The sequence below is a fragment of the Chrysemys picta genome, chromosome 1 (genome assembly GCF_011386835.1).
Source record: "Chrysemys picta bellii isolate R12L10 chromosome 1, ASM1138683v2, whole genome shotgun sequence".
In the NCBI taxonomy this organism is placed as follows: Eukaryota; Metazoa; Chordata; order Testudines; family Emydidae; genus Chrysemys; species Chrysemys picta.
In genome coordinates this window covers 344,490,649-344,513,424 of record NC_088791.1, presented here as the reverse complement: position 1 = coordinate 344,513,424, position 22,776 = coordinate 344,490,649, and the positions used below count along the sequence as shown (strand labels likewise).

Sequence of the window (22,776 nt, the reverse complement as noted above, 5' to 3'; positions counted from 1 at the left end):
GATTGTGCTCCTTTAATCTCTCCCCCATGAAGACCGCAACACTGTTTTCACATCTGTTCTTTCCTTTTATTGAAAAAAAAAATCATTTAGAAAAATGACAGTTTATATCAGGGACACAACTGAACAGAATCTCAATACGAAATATGCCAGTTGGACAAACATGAAGGACATTTACAGCTCTAAAAATGCCATTGCTTTTATTTTTTCACCTTGTCGATAAATTTCGTGCTCTAACATACAGAAGTAGCATATTTGCAGTCTCGATATTTTTCCCTTCCAATAGATAAAAGGATTTGATATAAAAATCGATCCCACCCACCCACTCCCCAATCAGATAAATATAAAAATAAAGAAAACACTTGTTTGTGAATGGACAGAGTTGTTTTACATAAAGGTTTTGTCCTGAATTCCTAACAAAGATTCACGACGAAAAGGATAAAATGAAGTCAGCGAAATGTGAATGCTAAAATCCCCCAAACACTGCATGGCACAGAGCTACATACTATAAAGCACTGCCAGGTAAAAAGGAGGAAGTCAATAGAGCATTGAGCAAAAACCTCCCTCCTAAAGGTCTTTGTTAGGTCAAATGTCATCCAACATCATCTCAAGCGACAGAGCAACCTGAAAGGCAGGTTAAACACTGCAACCATACAGATCAAGACTGTCTGAGCTAGGCATTAGCTTCAAGATCTCGGATCCAAGTTTAAAAATCCTGCTTTATCCAGAATTCAATAGGATTTCAGGACAAAAACAGAGGCAAGTAACATTCTTTGCTATTTCACTTTCTTTATTGGTATTAATTTAGTATGATCCACGCAGGAAGATGGCCATTGGAATAGTTATTTTGTTTTTTTTTCCGTGGCCAAACTGTCATGAAGCTTGGAGATTTCCGGTTCGTAGACCTCCATGACTAATGTTCCATTGTCATCAAAGAATTTAGCGATAGATTTGGTGAACTCTGCTTCTCTCGGCTGTTTGGTTTTCCCGCTGATGAAAGTCAATTTCAGGGTGTATTTGTCATCAAACCTTGAAGGGACACAGAAAGAGAACCTGAATCAGAGTTTAGAGAGGGGGCTTTCTTCACACGTCAGTAAAGATCAATCCGTCCATGTCACAATGGACCTGACTTCCTGAAAATGGCAGCGTCCATGCCGTGAGATCAGTTCAACAACCATGGAAGATTTCCACCTTCCATGTGTGTTTCTAGGTGTTTTTTTTTTTTTTTTAATATGTATCTATATGATCTTTTAAGGAAAACTGTGTTTTTAAGTCAAAGATGAGGCTAATTGGGCCACATTCCAGAATTTCAGAAGCCACACTTCGGGTTAACGCCTCCCTGTTTTAAATGACATTAACCAATTCCACGTAAGCATTTCTTCGGCCCTTAAAAGTGAACTAACATTGCTCCCGCTCCCTCCCCCACCCACTTCCTTCCTGCTCTGCTTTCATTGTTTCAGTTAATAAAATGCTTGTGTGTCCAAAAGTCTGACTGTTTTATACTTTAATTAAAATATATTTTACAGGCCAGGAATAGAAAGCACAATTACATCACAAACAGGGAGCCAACCATCTCCCTATATGCATATATATGAAAAGCCATGTGTCCCATCTCTTTTGGTGTCATATCTGACAGCAGACAGTACCAGATGTTTTAAAGATATAGGATTCCTAAATTCCTTCCTAACCCAACAGTCAGTGATTGGTTTATGCCTGAAGCATGAGGGTTTATATCCCTTATTCTTTTAGCCAATCTAAGCTAACTCTCTCTTCAGTTAAAAAGTTTCTTTTTTGAATCATGCTAAACTCTGGGGTCTCATGAGTTCCACATGTTAGTTATAGGAGACAGAAAACCGTATACTGCATACAAATTTTAGCCATCTCAAAACTAGAAATGATGACAGGAGCTAAAGTAAAAGGAACTAAATGTCCAATACTGCAATCTGCATTCATGCAAACAGAGTTAAGGGGTCTACTTTTCTAAGGGCTGAAGGACCCATTTGTAAATGTTTATAGCCTGTCACTATCCAGTAAATAGTCTGGGGGTGGAGGCCCTGGGATGGTTTCGGTCATGTCCTGCCCCGCACCCCGGTTGGGTCCAGCCCGGCACTCATCCCACAATGGCAAATCCAGTGCTGTGAGGCTGGCTTGGCTCCCCCCCCCCCCCCCCACCCCACACGACTGAACCAAATTTGTTTGTGTGGAGTCGTGATCTGGCTCCTGGAGTTGCAGTGCCACTGACTCAAATTTGGCCCTTCAGAACTGGGCAGCTGAACAGTGGCGACTGCTGGCCAGGCCTCCAGCTCTGAAGGTAGCACTGCAGTGCAGAAGTAAGGGTGGCAATACCATGCCTGCTACAGGGCTCTACCAACGGGCTGAGAAACACTGATACAGAGAGCAGAAAACATCTGGGGTGATTCCATGTGGGTGTTAACGGCAATAGAGCACAGGGAGAGAGACAGGCTCTAAGGAAGCAGGTCTCAGACCATTCAGGGCTTTTGATAGAACCAACACATTGAATATTGCCTAGAAGCCAACTGGGAGGCAATGCAGTGCATGACACAGATGTAATATATAACCCTTTGCATAAGACTTATGCTACACCAGCCATTTGGCTCCTGTACTGCTCTGAATAAATCTGCACAGAGAAAGGTGACAGACCCAACAGGGAGCAGAACTGACATTCCTGCCCCATAATAACTACAGTAAGTAGGCAAATCATAGGCCTCAGCAGGGCGTGGATGTTTTGTCACTATGGTCCTTTGGTAACTGTGGTTCTAGAAGCAACAATACCTTTTTAGACTGGAGGAAAGTTGCCAGATGTCATCAGGGTCCATCCCTGCAGGATCCTTTCGATGTGCTACCAGGAAAATGCTCTTCTCCTTGTATGAGGTATAGATGGTCAGGATTCCCATCATCACAAAATAAGTTCGGGAAAGTTAAAGAAATTCAGGGAATACGAGAGCCATGCAACACTAACACGTAGGACACGTGAACAATGGAATGCATACAAATAAATGATTCATCTCCACACAGCGCCTGGGGTATTTAATTGCTTCTGACAAGATCATTTAGAGCTCGGTTTTTGGTTGACATTTTTATTAGTATGAACAAGTTAAATGCAAACATAACGTGTCAATCTCTGGCTCTTAAAAATCTTCCCACTGCCACCAGACCACAGATCAATACCTGAATAGACAGGAATGGTGGGCAAAAGTTTATCAGAACCTCCCTTGAATGAGGTTTGCCAAGGAGTCAGATAGAAAACTCAAAAGATTAAAAGACAATTAAGCGTGAATATAAAAGACTAAATCGTGTTTTCAGTTACTTGACTGAAATTTCATTGGCAACATCTAAAGGAGGCCTCAGGAAAGCCTGAGGCAGAATAAGCAGTGGAAATAATCCTTATGTCTAGGGTCACTCAGCAGGTCAGTGGAATAGTAGGGGTTAGAAGCCCAAAACTCCTGGCTCTCAGCTTTGTGCTCGGTTTACCAGCCCACACTGCCCCCCTGAGACTATCTGCACAATTCAGAGAGATTGCTGCATATACAGAGAAATATTGCACCCTTTAGCCATCACTCTGGACATGGTATCCTGAATTATCTGCACTAACTAACTCCTATAGCCAAACAGCAGAAACAAAGTCAGTATTCAGAATGGCAGAGTAGGTTGCTGAAAAAAACCAGAATGATAAAAGTTACTCAATTCTTCAGATTTACTAACTGGTCTCTAAATGTAACTTACATTTATACTGCTGTCCTCTTCCCAATTTTTATGCTGCCTGTTATTCCTTGATGGCAGCCTCGGACAATTGCTCCTGCTTGCCATTTCACTCCCAGCACCTGATCTGCAGTATCACAGGAAGCAGCTGGTGCTATAGGAGTCTGTCTACAGAAATACAAGTTTCTTACACTAAAATAAAGCGGAAGAGGCCTCGGATGTTAAAATAAAATACTAACGTAGAAACCCGGTAAGTCCCACTGCGTGTGAAATTCAGACAGGACCTATCAATTTTACTTCTATGTCTGCTAAAAGAGGGAAAGACAATTATGGATTTTTTTTTTTTTTTTTTTACACTTGTTGGGGGAAGACAAACACATGTCTTAAACCTGCAGCACACAGGAAAGGATATGATACCACACAGAAAGCGAGAACAGGTTTAGATTCAGGAAAGGGATGCAGATAATCCCAAATCAAAGCCACGACGGCAAAGAGACAGGAGACTGTGCAGATGATGAGGCGGCCATCAATCAAACAGAAATTCTCCACATACTTGTACTTTTCCAGGAGAACCTGATGGGAAAGCAGAGAGCCCCGTTTATTGTACACTTGGCTACTTTTACAGGTGGCTTCCAAAGACGACTTAAATTAATTCTCTATAGATGCACTAATTTTAACTGCATAATCCAGATAATTTTAATTAAAGCATCAGAAAGGGGAAAACCCATTCAAATCCAGGAGCGTCACAGAAACAGCAATAAACGTGGTGAGAATGTTGCAACTTGAGATATTTTTTATATCTAATTTAAATAGTCTTTAAATGTACATATGTTCTTTAAACTTTTCACTGACACACGTAAAAGCCATTTGAAGGCTAACTAGCCAATGTTATTAATGCAAAATGACAGTAATTGAGTTGGAAGCAAGTGATTTCTGAGTCACCCACAGCTCTAGGAGGAGGCACTCAAGAGGAGTCTGATCCTGGAAACGTCTGCATACAGATCTGTCATGAGAGTTCTGTACAGAGCGAGGCTCCAAGGTGGAACCCGTAAAAGGACTCAAGTGTTGCAACACTGAGGGCACCTAGAAAAATCACAGGAGCAACAGTGCAAGCCCCCAAGCTGGGTTAGGCACCTGGGCTCCCTATATGATGAACAGGGAGAGTCGGCGCCTAAGAAAGGCGATCCACCAAAGCCAGCCTGCTAGGTGCAGAGCCACCTAAAGCAGCCTACTTGGGCATGGGTCCTGCTTTGAGCAGGGGGTTGGACTAGATACCTCCTGAGGTCCCTTCCAACTCTGCTATTCTAGGATTCTATGCCAACCAGAGGGGGAGGAGGAGGTGCTAAGCCCTGTCCCACTCACAGATACAGGCTCCTAAGTCTGGGCTGCAGGGAGGCGCCAGCTCTGCTTGTGATTCACAAACCAGAAGATGGGTGTAAATTGTGTGCAGAACTTGAAACAAAATGGCCAAGGAGGGGTGGGCCATTACATACAACCCATTCGCCTAGTGGCTAGGGTACTCCCCCAGGATAGGGGAGACGCCTGGATCATGTCCTTCCTCCTCCTGAGGGGAAAATGGGATTTGAACAGGGATCTGCCACCTCTCCGGTGCGTGCCATAATTACTAGGCTACACAGGCATTCTAATTCGGTCACTAGCCCAATTAATATTGAAGTATTCCACTGCTTAATTCAAGTGGAACAACTGCAGGAGGAGACATTGAGGAAATCACAACAGAATATCCCATAGCCTGGTAGCTAGGGCACTCATCTGAGAGGTGGCTGCTCCCTATACAAAGGGCGGTGGGACGACTTGAACTGGGGGTCCCCCACACCCTGAATGAGTACCCTATCCGCTAGGCTCAAGATTATAAGGGAGGTCTTTCCGCCCCTGGCTGTTTTGTGTGGGCACCTCGGGTAAGTTCGATCAGGAAGGTGTGCTCAGAGGGTGCCAACAGGATTGGGCCCTCGCACATGACTTAGGGGACCGAACACCTCTCTCTTTCCTGGTTTGTGAAGGGCTTTGGAGCTGAGGTGGGGATAAGCCTCCAAATACCTACCAGAAAGCAGTAGTGCATATGTTCAGGAAGGAAACAGGCGCCCAGGTGCCTAGAGTGAAGCGGCAGTGAGCACGCCCAGAGGGAAAAAACTTAGATGCCAAGTGAGTTTATGCATCTACTGGGCTAGAGGCATCTATTGTGCCTCACAATAGCGCCTAAAAATGGAACTTAGGCACCTAAGTACCTTTGTGGATCCCACCTGCAGTGATTTCAAAAGGCCCATCGGGAGGCTAACACAGTCAGTCAGTCAGAATATACCTTTTTGGCAGAATCATCCAAAGAATTTTTCACAGCTGATCCATCCCACTTGTCAATTTTTACTGGTTTGTCATCAATCCTCCACTGCAATGCAAATTGAGAAATCAAGTCACTTCCAAGAACTTGGCATGTGTAAATATTTTATTTGTTTCTATACTAATAGGAAGATAATAGCAAATGATAGCTCAAAGCCAAACTCAAAGGAAGTGCTCCATAGTAAGTATCTGTATATGAACGACTGTCCAAAGATTAACAAAATCTAGTATCTATTACACAATTGTGCTGCAGTATGTAAGTGGATTGCACCGCAATTCAACATGATGTTAGACCTTCCAACCAGGCTTTTTTCAAAGCAGACCTCAGATTTAGTAGATTTTATTGTTGTGGCCATGATATACCAAGTTTTGAAAAGGTTTAACCTGATGAGTCTCATAAACAGCGCTGTAGAAATGATCCCGTAAAGCAACAATTTAAAATGGGGAGTGATTTTAATTTCAGTCCTATGCTTGCCTTTGTCAACAGATGTCACTGCTAGTGATAGGAATTTTAATGATGCTGGATGATTTGTTAATTCTTTTCCATCAAATCTTCCGAAGTACCTGCATTTGCTATGAAAACTCTCTCTCTCTCTCACACACACACACACACACTCTCTCTCTGCCAACACAGGTGAAATTTGAGGGGGGGAAATCAGGAATCTGATGAGGACAATTTAATGGCACATACAAATAAGAAGAAACGACAAGTTTCTCACTCAGACCCTGCCTAGACCAGCAGTTCTCAAACTGTGGGATGGGACCTCAAAATGGGTCGCAACTCCATTTTAATGGGGTCACCAGGGCTGGTGTTAGACTTGCCCACGGCTGGAGTCCCACTGCCTGGGACTGAAGCCGAAGCCCAAGCCCGACCACCCGGGGCTGAAGCCAAAGCCTGAAGGCTTCAGCCCTGGGCGGTGGGGCTCAGGTTACAGGCCCCGCACGCAGGGCTGAAGCCCTTTGGCTTTGCCCTCCCACCCCCACGGCAGCAGGGCTTGGCTGGGCTCAGACTTCGGTCCCCCCTCCTGGAGTTGTATTGTAATTTTTGTTGTCAGAAGGGGGTCGCGGTGCAATGAAGTTTGAGAACCCTGCTCTAGACTAATGAGAGATTTTTTAAGAAAACAAGGACAAAAATAATCCCCACTCTTTTAACCCAGCTATACGCAGGCCATCTAGCCACTTGGCAGTGTGAGCTAGTGGAAAGAGCACTGGAGTGGAACTCTGGAGACCTGGGTGCTATTCTCAGCTCTGCCACTGTGTGCTGAGTGGCCTTGGGCAAGTTACTTAGCCCGTCTGTGCCTCAGTTTCCCCCATGTAAAATGGGGATGATGACTTTGACCTCCTTCGTAAAGCGCTTTGAGATCTACTGATAAAAAGTGCTATGTACGAGTTGCGTATTATTATTACATTCAAATTTCCCACAAGTTGTCGCCCAGAGATGCGCCCCTATTGCTTATGATGGACCAAGTATAACTGCATGTGTGCAATGAAAGAGTTAACTCCCTCCCTAAATTCATAAAACTCGTAGCAATATCTGTCTTACATTCATTTGGCAGGACTTTGCAGTACTGCTTTGAGCTGTGTGTATTTTAAATAGCCCGATATTTCGATGGGACTTGGACCACATATGTTAGATTCTGGTAGGAGATATTCTGAACTTGCATTATTTCCCCAAGGTGAAGTTCACAAGACAGTTTACCGATTTAGTGCCAGAAGAGCACATTTCTCTCTCGGGTTAAAATAACCTCTACCTTGATACAACGCTGTTCTCGGGAGCCAAAAAATCTTACCGCATTATAGATGAAACCGTGTTATATCAAACTGGCTTTGATCCACCGGAGTGCGCAGCCCTGCCTCCCTGGAGCGCTGCTTTACCACGTTATATCTGAATTCATGTTATATCGGGTCGCGTTATATCAGGGTAGAGGTGTATTTTAAAAGAAGATGTTTGCCCTGATTTACTTCTACAGGCACTGAAAAATAATCATACAATTCTGCTCTGAGACACGCGGGCACGAATCGCTGAATGCCTAGGAAACTTCAGCACATGTGCGAGTGCAGGAGCGGATTTTACAAGGCAGAGTAGTAACAGGCCCTTTGTATTTAACTCAAAGGGCCAGTAGTGAACATAGCCCTTGTTTTGGGGTAAGTTTAAAATAGAAGATATTTATGGAAGGTCACTGGACCCCGATTTTTACAGCAATGCTAAGGTTAGTATAGAATGAATCATAGGTGAGAAAACCTTTTCCTACAGATTATAAAGGCATACAAGTCAATGATTTTTAGATTTTTTCCACCCTCCATATTAGATCATCCACAGGGATTTAGTTGAACGCATGTGTTTGGGATGGGGGGGGGGGACAGAGAGGGGAAAGTGAAAAAGGTTGAGGGGGAAGGATTTCTGATTTTCTTTCTAATAACTAGATTGGTAGCCAAACCTCGAGTAAGCTTCACATCCCCACACCACCTCTGAGTCCCTCCATTACTCCTTATCTGTTGGCAGAAAGAGATACCAAAAGGAGCTAGAAGAAAATAATTCAAATGTCATGACTGCACACAAGCATTTCCTATTCATCCTTTGCCAGAACCTCTAGGCTCCATTTCTCAATTGGGTGGGGTGGGGGGTGGAATCCAAAAGTTTTGTGGGAAGTTACTTGCCTACAAGCGGTTGTATTTTGCTTACTAGAGGCTTAAAATGTATTACTGTTCCAAAAAGAAATTACGTAAAAATGGCAGCTTCTTATGCTACAGATCTGCTGTGTGTGTCACTCAAGTGTCAAAAATAAGTTATTACTGTTAGACCTGCAGAGTCAACATAGAATAGCTTGATCCTATTGTGTTGCTGATGTACAGACTAGAACTGTGAACTGTCAATTGCAGGACCATGTTCTGTCCTCTATTACACCCATAGAACCCAATGGAACCAACGGTGTTACAAAGAGGCAAAAGTGTCATATGACCTGCAGAATCTTTGTTACTGATGATGAAGTACAAGAAGAAGAGAGGCTGAATTTTCAGGGCTGATAGAAAAACTAGCTTTTTACTTGTGAAATTGAACAAATTTGATACAACAGGTAACTTCAACAAGCCATATAAAAGTCTCCTTTTGGAACTGATCTGCCCGCTTTGAGATGAACTGTGAAAAAATCAGAGAAATTCTCAATTATTTCTATGTGCCCTTTATTAAATTACCAGAACAAATATTTTTCTGAGCGACAATAATTAGTTCTCTCCACAAAGTCATTACTGTATTCCTGGGGCTTGTTCCTAAGATATGAAATGAAGGGAAAAAGTGACACTTGGAATCCAGCGATATTTAAAGGGAAGTTGTCTCCATGTTTCATGATTAAACATTTAATATTAACTTATGTTAAAAGTGATCTCTGAACATTTGAGCCACTGAATAAAATGTCTGTGTTCTAATAAAAGAATCCCTCTCACAAAATGTGAAATGTGTAAGAATTCAAAGGTGTCCATTATAGGACAATTAGGGATAGACAATAAATATGGAGATGAACTTGATTGTATTAAAAATGTTTGTTTATTGACATGTTGGTCTATATTGCTCACTGCTTTAGTAACTGAGTGCCTCACATTAATGAATTTTGCCTCAACCCAGTGGGTTAGGATTTACCCCTCTTTTACTTTTTTTGCATCAGTATAGCTACGCCCATGCCAACCCTAGAAAATGCACAGCAGTTTGTTAAGGAGGCAGCAGAAATGGAGAAGCCCTGCTGACAGGTGGTAATCTCTTTTAGAGCTAGGTACAGTAGAATCTCAGATTTCAGAGTAGCAGCCGTGTTAGTCTGTATCCGCAAAAAGAACAGGAGTACTTGTGGAACCTTAGAGACTAACAAATTTATTAGAGCATAAGCTTTCGTGGACTACCGCCCACTTCTTCGGATGATGCATCCGAAGAAGTGGGCTGTAGTCCACGAAAGCTTATGCTCTAATAAATTTGTTAGTCTCTAAGGTTCCACAAGTACTCCTGTTCTTTTTGTAGAATCTCAGAGTTACTAAGACCTAGGGAATGGAGGTGGTTCATAACTCTGAATAAAACTTTATGATTATTCTTTCATAAGTTTACAACTGAACATTGACTTAATATAGCTATGAAACTTTACTATGAAGAAGAAAAATGCTGCTTTCCCTTTATTTTTTAGTAGTGTACGTTTAACACAGTACTGTACTGAATTTGCTTTCTTTTTTGGTTTCTACTGCTGCCTGACTACATCTTCTGGTTCCAAATGAGGTGTGTGGTTGACTGGTCATTTCATAACTCTAGTGCTGCGTAACTTTGAGGTTCTACTGTACTTATATGCTTCCATGCCTCCCAAGTGCTTACAGTAACGCCAAGACTCATTTGTGTAAACTACCACCATGTTAACCCTTCCTCAAAGCTCACTCCTGCATCTCAGCAAGTTAACACACAAAAAATACCCCACTATGGAAGGAATTCAACATGTTCACATGTCAGAATTAAGTCACTGCATGATCTTTATCTTGGTCCTTCCTCACCCCTTTCACACGGTCATTCTTATTTTATTAGATTGGGGCATTTTTAAGAGAGTGAACTTGTCTTTTCACATATTTCTAGGAGGCACACAGCACATGTTGGGGTGCTATAAACATAAATAATCAGATGTCTTGCAAGGTCATCCCAGGATAAACAAGGATCTTCCTGCACAAGTCGCTCCAGTAAAACCCACTTGTATACTACATCCAACCCACAACCTTCTATGACAAGGACTGAGTGAAAGTGACACCCAAGTTCTTAAACCACCTCACTGCCTGGAAGCAAGTCTCCTCAACAAGCAAGGGGCATAAATGAGGAAACGTCAAATACTCTATCTTATATTTGGAAGTAATTTCACCAATGGGCCTCTATTACATGGAGCAATAGGGGAGCTCAGATCAGCCCTCAAAAGATGGTATATGTCAAATCCCTAAGGGATGACAGCATGTCATCACCACTAATTGACTCCCATCTTACACTACAACATCAAAAGAGAGGGATTCAGACCTTGAAGATGGAGCGAACATCTGCATGTTTAAGAATGGTTGGCACCCTCTCCTCCACATGAGGTTAAGTAGCCAATAGGAACAAGTCAGCATCGTATGTAGATTACGGTTGTAATAAAACTATTTCAACTCAACTAGAGAGACATGCTTATCCCCCCCCCCCCCCCCAGTTCCTTATATCTCGTCAAGTGCTGGAAATTGGTCATTTTCATAACCACTACAAACAGTTATTTTTCTCTCCTGCTGACAACAGCTCACCTTAACTGATCACTCTCCTTATAATGTGTATGGTAACACCCATTGTTTCATGTTGTGTGTGTGTGTGTGTGTGTGTGTGTCTTCCTTCTGTATTTTCCACTACATGCATCCGATGAAGTGGGCTGTAGCCCACGAAAGCTTATGCTACAATAAATTTGTTAGTCTCTAAGGTGCCACAAGTAGTCCTATTCTTTTTGCGGATACACGCTAACACGGCTACTACTCTGAAATCTGTCAGGTTGTGGCTATCAAAATCCAAACCCGATCTAGCTTATCGTCCAAGATGAACTGCAAGCCCTACTAATGGAGCAAGAAAGTATGGAGTAGTCAGTATGCAAGGTACTCAGAAAAGTTCTACCTGACAGTATATTTATAAAACACTAGAAGTGTACTAAATATTTGTTCCTTGCCATGGCATACCTCCTGACCTTAGTCTTAGCTCTTCTGTAAATCTGAATACAAACCCTTGTAGCCAAAGATATTCAGACACCAACAGTTCTCCAGATATCGCCTCACCAACATGTACCCCAACTGTTTTGCTCCCTGAGATCATCAGGTTTCATTAAAGCCATCCAAAGCATCCCAGAAAGAATCAACATGGCTGAGAAAGAACAGGTCTCAGGTGTGTGTGCACACATGCAAACAGAAATCCTGAGGAGGATACACCAGATTATAGTTAGGGTTTCCAACAGATTTAATGCACTGTTACTGAATGACTCCGTTTCTGCACCAACTGGACAGTCGCCATTTCAGAAGATAAATATATTGATATTCCCCAGCGCACATTGGCTTTGGTTGCACTTTAAATAACCACAATTAAGTGCTTACCAAGCACATCGAAAATAATGAGGATACTTCCAGAAGGCATCACACTAAAAACCACAAACTGCTGCCATTTGAAATTCGAAAATTAAACACATTTGCTTGCAGCAAGAAACTTGGGAGTATTTAATTAAAAAAAAAAACCCACATTGTTCATGGCAACAGTTAACGCAAATGTTTTTAAGAGATGACTGTAGCTCTAAAAACCTACAGCTTACAGGATATCTTGATCTCAAACTCGATTGTCCCATTCCAGGCCAAAGTCAAAGCTGGTGCAGAGAAAGGGAGAAATAAAGAGGCAAACACCTTGCCCTTCAAAACTGGGCTGAGATCACCAAACTCACTTCATATTCATAACCATATGCATTAGGCCAGATCTACCCTACAAACTTTTCCCAGTATAGCTATGTCTGTCAGGAGTACAATGAGGTACAATCTGTAACTGACAAAACTGTGCCAGTAAAAGCCCCTATTGTGGACACCGCTTATACCAGCAAAACTCGCACTTATTTTGCTCAGAGTAAGGTGGTGGTGGTGGGCATTTGGAATAAGCAATGCTGACATAAGCTGAAGTCATACTAGGAGCGCTTTGCTGATCTTGTATAGCTGTACCAGCAATATGCTCCTTAGTTTCCTATGTTTTGTTACTTCTGCATTTTACTTCCTACCATATGCTGCACATGCCAGGCAAAGAGACAACACCAAAAAGGAACAAAGCAGAGGGACCAGTTACAGCTGTCCATTATTTTAAATGTGCATTTACAGAACCACACCTCTGTGCGGAGTAGATTCTGATAGCAAAATGCTCCATGAAGCAGGGTTGGTACTAAAGAGTGCCTGGAGAGGAGCATGTGAATTGCGAAATGTGACGTTGGCAGCAGAGGGCTTGCTTGAGCAGAGAGCCCTGTTTCGATGCCCGCAAGTGGCATATACATGCCAAAATCACCATGTCAATGTACATAGGTGAGGAAGCCTTATGGGACCAAAGAGCCCTCTCCTATATTCAAAGTGGGGAAAGGGGAGCACGTATAGGTGCAAAAAGCCCTGCTTCTATACTCATGGGGAGAGAGCCATGTAGAGGTCTCTCGACACTCAGATACAGGATGTGAAGGATGTTCTTCTGTGAGGGTGTGGGTGCCAGGACTCCTGTGCCGAGGGTCACAGGACCAGCACCAGATGGATGCCTGTGCCCCTGTACCAGGGCTCATGGAGGTAATGCTCTAAGGGGCCAGGGCTCCCACCTCAGGGTTCAAAGGGGAGAGAGTATGCCAGGATCAACCTGTGCCCAGTGAGGGGGATCCCTGGGGGCACACAGGAGATGGCTGGGGTGGAGGAGCAGGGACCAGCCTGCACCCAGTGACGGGGGTACTGGGAGGGGGTAGAGGAGGCGGCTATGGGGGGCAGGGAGCAGCCTGCACCCAGTGAGGGGGATGCCTGGGGGGGGGGAAGGCAGAGGAGACGGCTCTGGGGGGCAGGGAGCAGCCTGCACCCAGTGAGGGGGATGTCGCGGGGAGGCAGAGGAGGCGGCTCTGGGGGGCGGGGAGCAGCCTGCACCCAGTGAGGGGCATGTCGGGGGGGGGAGGAGGCAGAGAAGACAGCTCTGGGGGGCGGGGAGCAGCCTGCACCCAGTGAGGGGGATGTCGGGGGGAGGCAGAGGAGGCGGCTCTGGGGGGCAGGGAGCAGTATGCACCCAGTGAGGGGCATGTCGGGGGGGGGGGGGAGGAGGCAGAGGAGGCGGCTCTGGGGGGCAGGGAGCAGCCTGCACCCAGTGAGAGGGATGTCGGGGGGAGGCAGAGGAGGCGGCTCTAGGGGGCGGGGAGCAGCCTGCACCCAGTGAGAGGGATGTCGGGGGGAGGCAGAGGAGGCGGCTCTGGGGGGCGGGGAGCAGCCTGCACCCAGTGAGGGGGATGTCGGGGGGAGGCAGAGGAGGCGGCTCTGGGGGGCGGGGAGCAGCCTGCACCCAGTGAGGGGCATGTCGGGGGGGGGGGAGGAGGCAGAGGAGGCGGCTTTAGGGGGCAGGGAGCAGCCTGCACCCAGTGAGAGGGATGTCGGGGGGAGGCAGAGGAGGCGGCTCTGGGGGGCGGGGAGCAGCCTGCACCCAGTGAGGGGGAGGTGGGGGGGAGGCAGAGGAGGCGGCTCTGGGGGGCGGGGAGCAGCCTGCACCCAGTGAGGGGGATGCCGGGGGGAGGCAGAGGAGGCGGCTCTGGGGGGCAGGGAGCAGCCTGCACCCGGTGAGGGGGATGTCGGGGGGAGGGAGAGGTGGCTCTGGGGGGGGGGGGCAGGGATCAGTTCCGGGTGTCCCCCGCCGATGCCCACAGAGGCCCCCGAGGGGAGGGGAGGGGCCCGGCCCCGCGTTGCAGCGCCTGAGCCAAAGGCCCCTGGTCCCAGCCGCGGGGCGCCCCGAGCCCGCTTCCCCTCCCCCAGCCCGCTACCTTCTCCAGCAGCCCGTTCTTGCCGCCCTTCGCCGCCATCTTCTCTCCTCCCTCCACCCCGCGGCTCGAGGCGACCTGTGCGCCGGCGATTGGCTGCACAGAGCAGGCGCGCAGGGGCTGACGGGATTTCTAGCACGTCTGCCTCCAAAGAAAACTACAGCTTCCGCCGCTTGGGGCACGTGACCGGAAGCGCGCGCCCCGGCGCACCCCGGGATACGTAGTTTTTTGCGTGACCTGATCTGTTAGAGCCCTCGGGAGCGTCCCTGTTGCTATGGTGACTGAAGGGGGAGAAGACAACATGGCGGCTGCCTTGTGGCGCCCGGCGCGCAGAGACCCCGCCAGGGGCTGACGCTCCCCAGGACGATAGCGAGGGAAGCACAGGTACTAGCAGCACCGACAAGGGAGAAATGGGGTGAGAGGGGCCCCGCGCAGCGTCTTACCGGGAGTTAGGCTAAAGGCCTCTCTAGGAACTGGAGGACCAAGAACTCTATGATTTTAACTTGGCTCCAACGCTTCACCCTAGTGGGGGCTCCCAACTAAGTCAGGCCGCAAACCGCCCTGGTACTTCACGCCAACCAGGCGCCGACTCCCCCCGCACTGCATCCCCCACTGGTACCTCACGCCAACCAGGCGCCGACTCCCCCCGCACTGCATCCCCCACTGGTACCTCACGCCAACCAGGCGCCGACTCCCCCCGCACTGCATCCCCCACTGGTACCTCATGCCAACCAGGCGCCGACTCCCCCCACACTGCATCCCCCACTGGTACTTCACGCCAACCAGGCGCCGACTCCCCCCGCACTGCATCCCCCACTGGTACCTCACGCCAACCAGGCGCCGACTCCCTCCGCACTGCATCCCCCACTGGTACCTCACGCCAACCAGGCGCCGACTCCCCCCGCACTGCATCCCCCACTGGTACCTCACGCCAACCAGGCGCCGACTCCATCGTACCACGTCCCCCACTGGTACCTCACGCCAACCAGGCGCCGACTCCATCGTACCACGTCCCCCACTGGTACTATCCAATCAGGCGCCAACTCCACCGCACTGCTCCCCCATGCCAACCAGGTGCCAACTCCCCCGCACTGCGTCCCCCACTGGTATCTCACACCAACCAGGCGCTAACTCCACCGCACCGACTCCCCCAGTGGTACCTCACGCCAACAAGGCGCCAACTCCATTGTACCACGTCCCCCACTGGTATCCCACGCCAACCACAGGCTGACAGCACCGCACGTCCTTCCATACTGGTACCCCACAACAACCACGCGCTGACTCCCCCATGCCACGTCCCCCATTGGAACCTCATGCCGACTTCACCAAGCCACGTCCTCCACTGGTACCCTATGCTGACTTCACCATGCTGCATCCCCAACTGGTACTATTGTGATACTATTGTACTGGTACCACACACCAACCACGCACCAACTCCATCGTACCACGTCCCCCACTGGTACCCTACGCCAACCACTGGCCGACAGCACCGCACCTTCTTCCACACTGGTACCCCACTTCAATCACGTGCTGACTCCCCCGTGCCATGTCCCCCATTGGTACCCCACGCCAATCACATGCCGACTTCACCGAGCCACGTCCTCCACTGGTACCCTGCGCTGACTTCACCATGCCACATTCCCAACTGGTACCCCACGCCAACCACACACCGACTCCCTCGCGCAGTGTCCCCCACTAGTACCCCATGCCAACCACATGCCGACTCCCCCGCCCGCGTCCCCTATGCCAACCAAGCACCGACTACACTGCACTGCATCCTCCACTGGTACCCCAGCCAAACCATGCACCGACTCAATCGCGCTGGGTCCCCACTGGTACCCCACGCCAACCACACACCGCATCCACCGTGCTGGGTCACCCACAGGTACCCCACGTCAACCATGTGCCAACTCCACTGCGCCTCCTCTCCCACTGGTATCCCATCCCAACCACTCACTGCATCCACCGTGCCGCGTCCTCCACTGGTACACGGTGCTGTGTCCCCACTGATACTCCACGCCAACCACGTGCCAACTCCCCCGTGCTACATCCCCCACTCACACCCCACGCCAAACACGTGCCAACTCCATCGTGCCGCATCCCCAACTGGTACCCCATGCCAATTTAACCGCGCCACGTCCTCTACTAGTATCCCATACCAACCACGTGCCAATACCCCCGTGCCGCATTCCCCACTCGTACGTACCCCACGCCAAACATGCGCCGACTCCACCGCGCCGCTTCCCCCACTGGTACCCCACGCCAACCACAAGCCGACTCCACTACTCTGCGTTCCCGTCTGGTACCCCAATCCAACCACGTGCAGACTTCACCGCGCCGCATCACCTACTCGTACCCCATGCCAACCATGCACCGACTCCCCCGCATCGGGTCCCCCACTGGTACCCCACGCCAACCACGCGCTGACTCCCCCGTGCCGCGTCCCCCACTCATACTCCACGCCAAATATGCGCCAACTTCACCGCGCCTCATCCTCCACTGGTACCCCTCGCCAACAGCACGCCAATTTCCCCGCTCCACGTCCCCCACTGGTACCCCATGCCAACCATGTGCCAACTCCACTGCGCCTCCTCTCCCACTGGTATCCCATCCCAATCACGCGCCGTGTCCACCACTTGTACACTGTGCCGCGTCCCCTTCTGGTACCCCATGCCAACTACGCGCTGACTCCCCCAAGCCACGTCCCCCACGCCAAACATGTACACACTCCACCACGCCGTGTCCTCTACTGGTTCCCCACCCCAACCACACTACGCCTCCTCTCTTACTGGTATGCCATCCCATCCATGCACCGCATCCACCATGCCATGTCCTCCACTGGTACCCCGTGCCGACTCCACCTTGCCATGTCCTCCACTGGTACCCCGTGCCGACTCCACCTTGCCCTGTCCTCCACTGGTTCCCCACGCCAACCACACACCGACTCCACTGCACCGTGTCCCCCACTGGAACCCTGTGCCAACCACACACCGAGTCCACCGTGCTGTGTACCCTATTGGTACCCCATGCCAACCATGTGCCGACCCCCTCACTCTGCATATCCTGTCGGTATCCCACGCCAATCACGTGCCGACTCCACCGTTCTACATCCCCTACTTGTACCCCACGCCAACCATGCGCCGACTCCATTGTGCCGCGTCCCCCATTGGTACCCCATGCCAAGATCACCGCGCCGCGTTCTCTGCTGGTACCCGATGCCAACCATGCACTGATTCCCCCGCACCGTGTCCCCCATGCCAAACACGCACTGACTCCATCGTGCCGCGTCCCCCACTGGTACCCCAACCCAAACACACGTGGACTCCACCACACCACATCCCTCACTGGTACCCCACCCCAACCACACCCCGACTCCACCATACCGTGTCCACCACTGGTACCCCATGCCAACCATGTGCTGACCTCCTCGCTCTGCATATCCCATCGGTATCCCACACCGACCACGTGCCAACTCCACTGTGCCATGTCCCCCACTGGTACCCATGCCAACCACACGCCGATCCCGTTGCTCTGCGTTCTCCGGTCAGTACCTCACACCAACCACACACCGACTCCATCATGCTGCATCCCCCCTTGGTAGCCCACACCAATCCCATCACGCTACATCTCCCCACTGGTGCCCCACGCCAACTCCTTTGTGCCTTGTCCCCTATTGGCACCCCCACACCAACCACGTGCTGACTGCTTCGCACCGCGTCCCCTGTCAGTACCTCCACACCAACCAGGTGCCAACCTCACCACTTCCTTGTGTCCTCCATTGGTATCCAGTGCCAACTCCTCGTGCTGTGTTTCCCATCAGTAGTCTATGCCAATAACATGCCAATGCCTCTGTGTCACATCCTCCGATTGATACCCCATGCCAATGTCATGCTAACATCATTGCATTATGCTCCCACCATTGTTACCCATGCCAATGACACACCAACTCCATTATGCCATGTTCCCTGCATTCCTATCCCATCCTAACCACATGCTAATTCCATTGTGCCGTGTCCCCCCAACCAGTATCCCATGCCAATGACATGCCGACTCCATCGCACTGTTCCCGTTGTTACCCCATGCCAATGACATGCCAACTCCATTGTACTGTGTCCCTTCAGTCAGCATCCTGTGCCCATGCTGTGCCAACTGCCATCATGTCACGTTCCCCGTCACCCCACCTCAGTATCTCATACTGATGGCACACCATTGGGCTGGCTCCCCACCAATCCCCCATGCCAACACCTCCTTTAATGCCTTTATGCTACATCAGCTCCATGCCCAGTGCTTGTGCCCCTTCAGTAGCTGGCTGACACTGTTACCATTCTGACCACCATGGCTCTGCATTACCCATCAGTATCCCATGCTGACGTTGTGCCAGCTCCCATCACACGGTCTCATCTCTTTGGTAACTCACAGCAAAGCTCTGCCGGCCACCACCTCACCGCTTTACCCTGTCATGCCCACGCCACACCGGCCATCACCACTCCACTCCTCCATCAAGTCACTTATTTAGGTGCTTAATATTTGACACCCAGGTTTTGAAATGTTGGCTTACGTGACTTGCTCAAGGCCTCAGAACATGAAGATAACAAAGGAAAGGGGTAAGAAAAGGGAGACTGAGGGTTAAAGCAGAAAAATAATGGGAGTCATGTTCTATACTGAATCAAACAAACACATTCTGATATTTTAAAGATGGATTTAGCTGTCTATATTTGGGAACTCTAGTTTGAAAATTTTGGCTGTAATCTCTCCATCTCACAGTTTACCCTTGTATATAAGAGTAGGGAATGCCTACCATGTCCCACTCACAGGATTGTTTTGAGGATTTACTAGCTAACCTTTGTACAGTGCTTGGAGTAATATTATTAGCTGTAATAGTAACCAGTGAAAGTGTTAACTGGTTTATTTGTGCCTTGATCTTCTTAGTAACTCTGCAGACAAGATGGCTACAACAAAGCTGTATAAACTGGACAATGGAAAGAGTTATGCAACCAACTGCTTCCCTGCCAGAAACATTTTGCGGACAAGTGAAGAAGGTAACATTTTTTTGACTGATAATAACTTTGTCACCCCGCAGTATAATACCATGTCAGATTCCATAGAACTCCAATCATTAAAGGCTTGGGGCCAGATCCTAAGCTGGTATAAAGCAGTGTAGCTCCATTATTTTCAGTGAAGCTACACTGACTTACACCACCTCAGAATCTGGCCTTTGGACTTTTGATGTCTCTCCATCACCCGTATGTTAAAATATATGTTTTAAGGGATTAATCTCATTCAGACTAGAAACTCTAGACACTTACTTCAGTTTGTGTGCAAGAGTTCTTACATCTGCATGCACTTAATATGGGAAAAGTCACTGGGCCAAATTCAGCTCTGGTGTAAATGGCTTTTATGGGAACTGCACCCCTTTACGCCAAGGCTGAGTTTGGTTAAATGTGATACTTTTAATTAGTTTATCATCACAGACAGTAAGTCAAGTATAACTGTCACTATAATGATCTGTGGAGGGGAAGACCAAAGAAAATAACTCATTTTTCATGACACGTATTTGCTATCATGTGCATGTCATAAATGTACACAATGTTGTACATTTAGGCCAAATGACTAAGAGTCCCTGCCCTTACAAATGGCATTGTCCTCTGGTTTTTCTTCACAGTCCCCAGCACAGCTCCCTGAAGCAGTGGCTTCCGGGAGATTTCAAAAGGCCTTGTGGGAGCCCAGGGAATTGTAGAAGTCAAATTATTTCCTGGGCAAGTCCGGAGACATGGAGCCATTTCCAAGTCCTTTTTGCCAAACGGAGGCCAAGAACAACACTCACCTTTTGCTTCTTGCTCAGCCAGAAGGGTTTCTGCTGGAGCTTTTGGAAAGTAATTGTGATGCAGCTACACTGGGAAAAGGACTTGGAAATGGCACTGGTTCTTGGAAGCTTATGGGAGTTTCTCAGGAAAATATCTGGCCTCTTTCCCCTTAATTTTCCTCCTTGACACCCAGAAGGTCTTTTGAAATCTCCCATGAGCCACTGCTTCCGAGAAGTGTGCTGGCTATTGTTAGGTCTCCAGGTGACAATGCAGCTACAATGGTGCAGAACAGCACTAGTATATACGGTATGTGCAGGGAAAAGCTGCATCTGAAGCCGAGTGGTTAGTTAAACATTGCACCATTGGTACAGGCACCAGTGCTGGCTTGCATATTCCTTTACTAATTGTTCAATTCTGTAGCGCAGATGCAACCATTGAGTCAAAAGCTCTACTCCAGCTCTCTTTGGGGTGGTGCAAATCTGCACCTCCTGCTACTAACACATTCTAGCCCCTGGATTATAAAGTGTTTTGGCCATCTTTTTGTTTTGCATTCGTACAGCATCTAGACAACAGAGTCCTGGTCCAGGACTGGAGCTCCTAGATGCTATAATGAGACACACACTAATAATCAGAATTTGTAATGTAAACAAGTACATTCTAAAACTACATTTAAATGTACCTGAAAATGTTCCAGAACGTCACCTGATATAAAGTGGACAGTTGTAAAATCTCTAGGGCTTCATTTTAATGAGAATTTCAATAGGAATCACAGCTTGATGACAAAGTAGGACAGGAACAGTACAGCTGCAGCCAGAGATGCAGGGAACAGCATCTGTCCCCTTTCATTGTTTTTAGCTATGCCCTATATATTTTGTGGGCTTGTTTTGGCTGAGTTGATATCCATGAAATACTTAGAAATTACAGAAACAATCCAGGATTTACTTAAAAACAGTAGTAAAATTCTGCTTTTCTCTGTCTCTGGCTACAGCCTTGATATTTCTGTCCTTATCTGACAATAGAATTGCCCCCTGATTAATTATTTTATACACAAATATTTTATAGAGAGATCATTTTTAAAAAACATTGATTTAGCCATGTTTTACATCAGCTCAAATGCCGAAGTGCCTAGCACACTGTTGGTGCTGCACAAACACATTCTAAGGGTTGTTTGCCTACTTTGATGTCTATTTCAATCTTTTACTTCCTTATGCCAGGGGCTGGTCACTGGCTGGTGGCTCACAGAGCTGCCCAGAAGACCAAGTTTGAGGCAGTGATCTGTGCAAAATCCCTTCAAGATGAAGTAGGGGGGACTCTACAATACCTGGCAGAGCTCCAACACCATGGATACATGGATGAAATGGTTCAAGAGAATATCCTAGATGGACCATTTCTGGTGAGTGCAAACCTAACTGAATGAGGAGGCAAAATACTTTTTAAATTATACTTCGCATTTTCATAGCACTTTTAATCTCTCGCTCTCAAAGTGCTTTCCCAGCTAACTGAGAACACAACAATCTTGGGAGGGAAAGTCTAAGCATCTGTTTTGAAATATCTTGGCGGTCTTGTTACTAGTTTCCATTAGTATTGGAGTCAACTTTTGCTTTGATCCTGGGGTCTATACCATTTAGGCTGTGTAGATCACACAGGTGATACCTTAAAAGCTGAGGTTCTCTTCCTTCTGTATGGACCCGGTGGCAATTTTTGGAAGAGTTAGGGACTTGCCCCTGTATCTATAGCCAAGTTATTCAGCGGTGGTCTGCTTGGCTGCCATCTTCCATGCTATAGGTAATTTCATTTCAGTGACGACACTGTATCTGCAGACACAGGTCAAATATTACTTAGATTGTAAACTTTTTGGCCTAGGGACTCTCTCTTTGTTCTGTCCAGCACAGTGGGGTACTGGCACTATTCCAATGCAACTAATACATAAAATTTTGAATTCTCTACTACTGGAAGTGCTGCAGAATCCATGTGAACAAAAGTCAAGATAGATGCTAATTTATGCCTGGAAAATCGACCCAACGGCATTCCCTACGTCTCTATTCAGCAAGTGACCTGATCCTTTCTGGCCTTCTTCCCAGCTCCCCCCAGCCCATATCCTAGCTGTTCCACAGGAAGTTCCCTACTCTCCTTCCTTAGGCTAGGTCTACACTACCTGCCTGAATCGGCAGGTAGAAATCGATCTCTCGGGGATCGAATTATCGCGTCTCGTCGGGACGCGACAATCGATCCCCGAATCGACGCGCTTACTCCACCAGCGGAGGTAGGAGTAAGCGCCGTCGATGGGGCGCCACGGAGGTCGATTTTGCCGTCGTCCTCCCAGCAGGGTAAGTCGGCTCCGATACGTCGAATTCAGCTACGCTATTCGTGTA

The 22,776-nt window shown here is 48.0% G+C and overlaps 2 protein-coding genes across 5 annotated transcripts in view; one reads left to right on the top strand and one right to left on the bottom strand.

Annotated features, from left to right (window-relative positions):
• Positions 1-44: 44 nt before the first annotated feature.
• On the bottom strand, positions 45-14,761 carry SPCS2 (signal peptidase complex subunit 2). The gene is made up of 5 exons (XM_065596288.1): positions 14,604-14,761; positions 6,035-6,118; positions 4,131-4,290; positions 2,791-2,926; positions 45-1,026 (listed from the first exon to the last, which is right to left on the bottom strand). Exons 1-5 carry the CDS (start codon positions 14,640-14,642, stop codon positions 840-842), a joined length of 606 nt encoding a protein of 201 aa, XP_065452360.1. The 5' UTR covers positions 14,643-14,761; the 3' UTR covers positions 45-839.
• An 83-nt stretch (positions 14,762-14,844) lies between these two features.
• Positions 14,845-22,776, top strand: part of XRRA1 (X-ray radiation resistance associated 1) — a 51,926-nt gene continuing 43,994 nt past the window's right edge. For all 4 annotated transcript variants that reach the window (XM_042850730.2, XM_008176225.4, XM_065596281.1 and 1 more), the window contains exons 1-3: positions 14,845-14,984; positions 19,530-19,639; positions 21,619-21,797. In XM_042850730.2, coding sequence (XP_042706664.2) covers positions 19,546-19,639; positions 21,619-21,797 — 273 coding nt within the window. In that variant the 5' untranslated portion in view covers positions 14,845-14,984; positions 19,530-19,545. The remainder of the gene's footprint in view (positions 14,985-19,529; positions 19,640-21,618; positions 21,798-22,776) is intronic.

Bases quoted from the DNA above. Each gene is read 5' to 3' on its own strand.
- SPCS2 (XM_065596288.1), bottom strand. From the start codon at position 14,642: ATGGCGGCGAAGGGCGGCAAGAACGGGCTGCTGGAGAAG. The intron at 4,291-6,034 runs GTATATTCTGAC...CTTTCCCATCAG, and splicing joins TGGATGATTCTGCCAAAAAG to GTTCTCCTGGAAAAGTACAA. The intron at 2,927-4,130 runs CATATCCTTTCC...AACTTTCCCGAA, and splicing joins TCTCGCTTTCTGTGTGGTAT to CTTATTTTGTGATGATGGGA.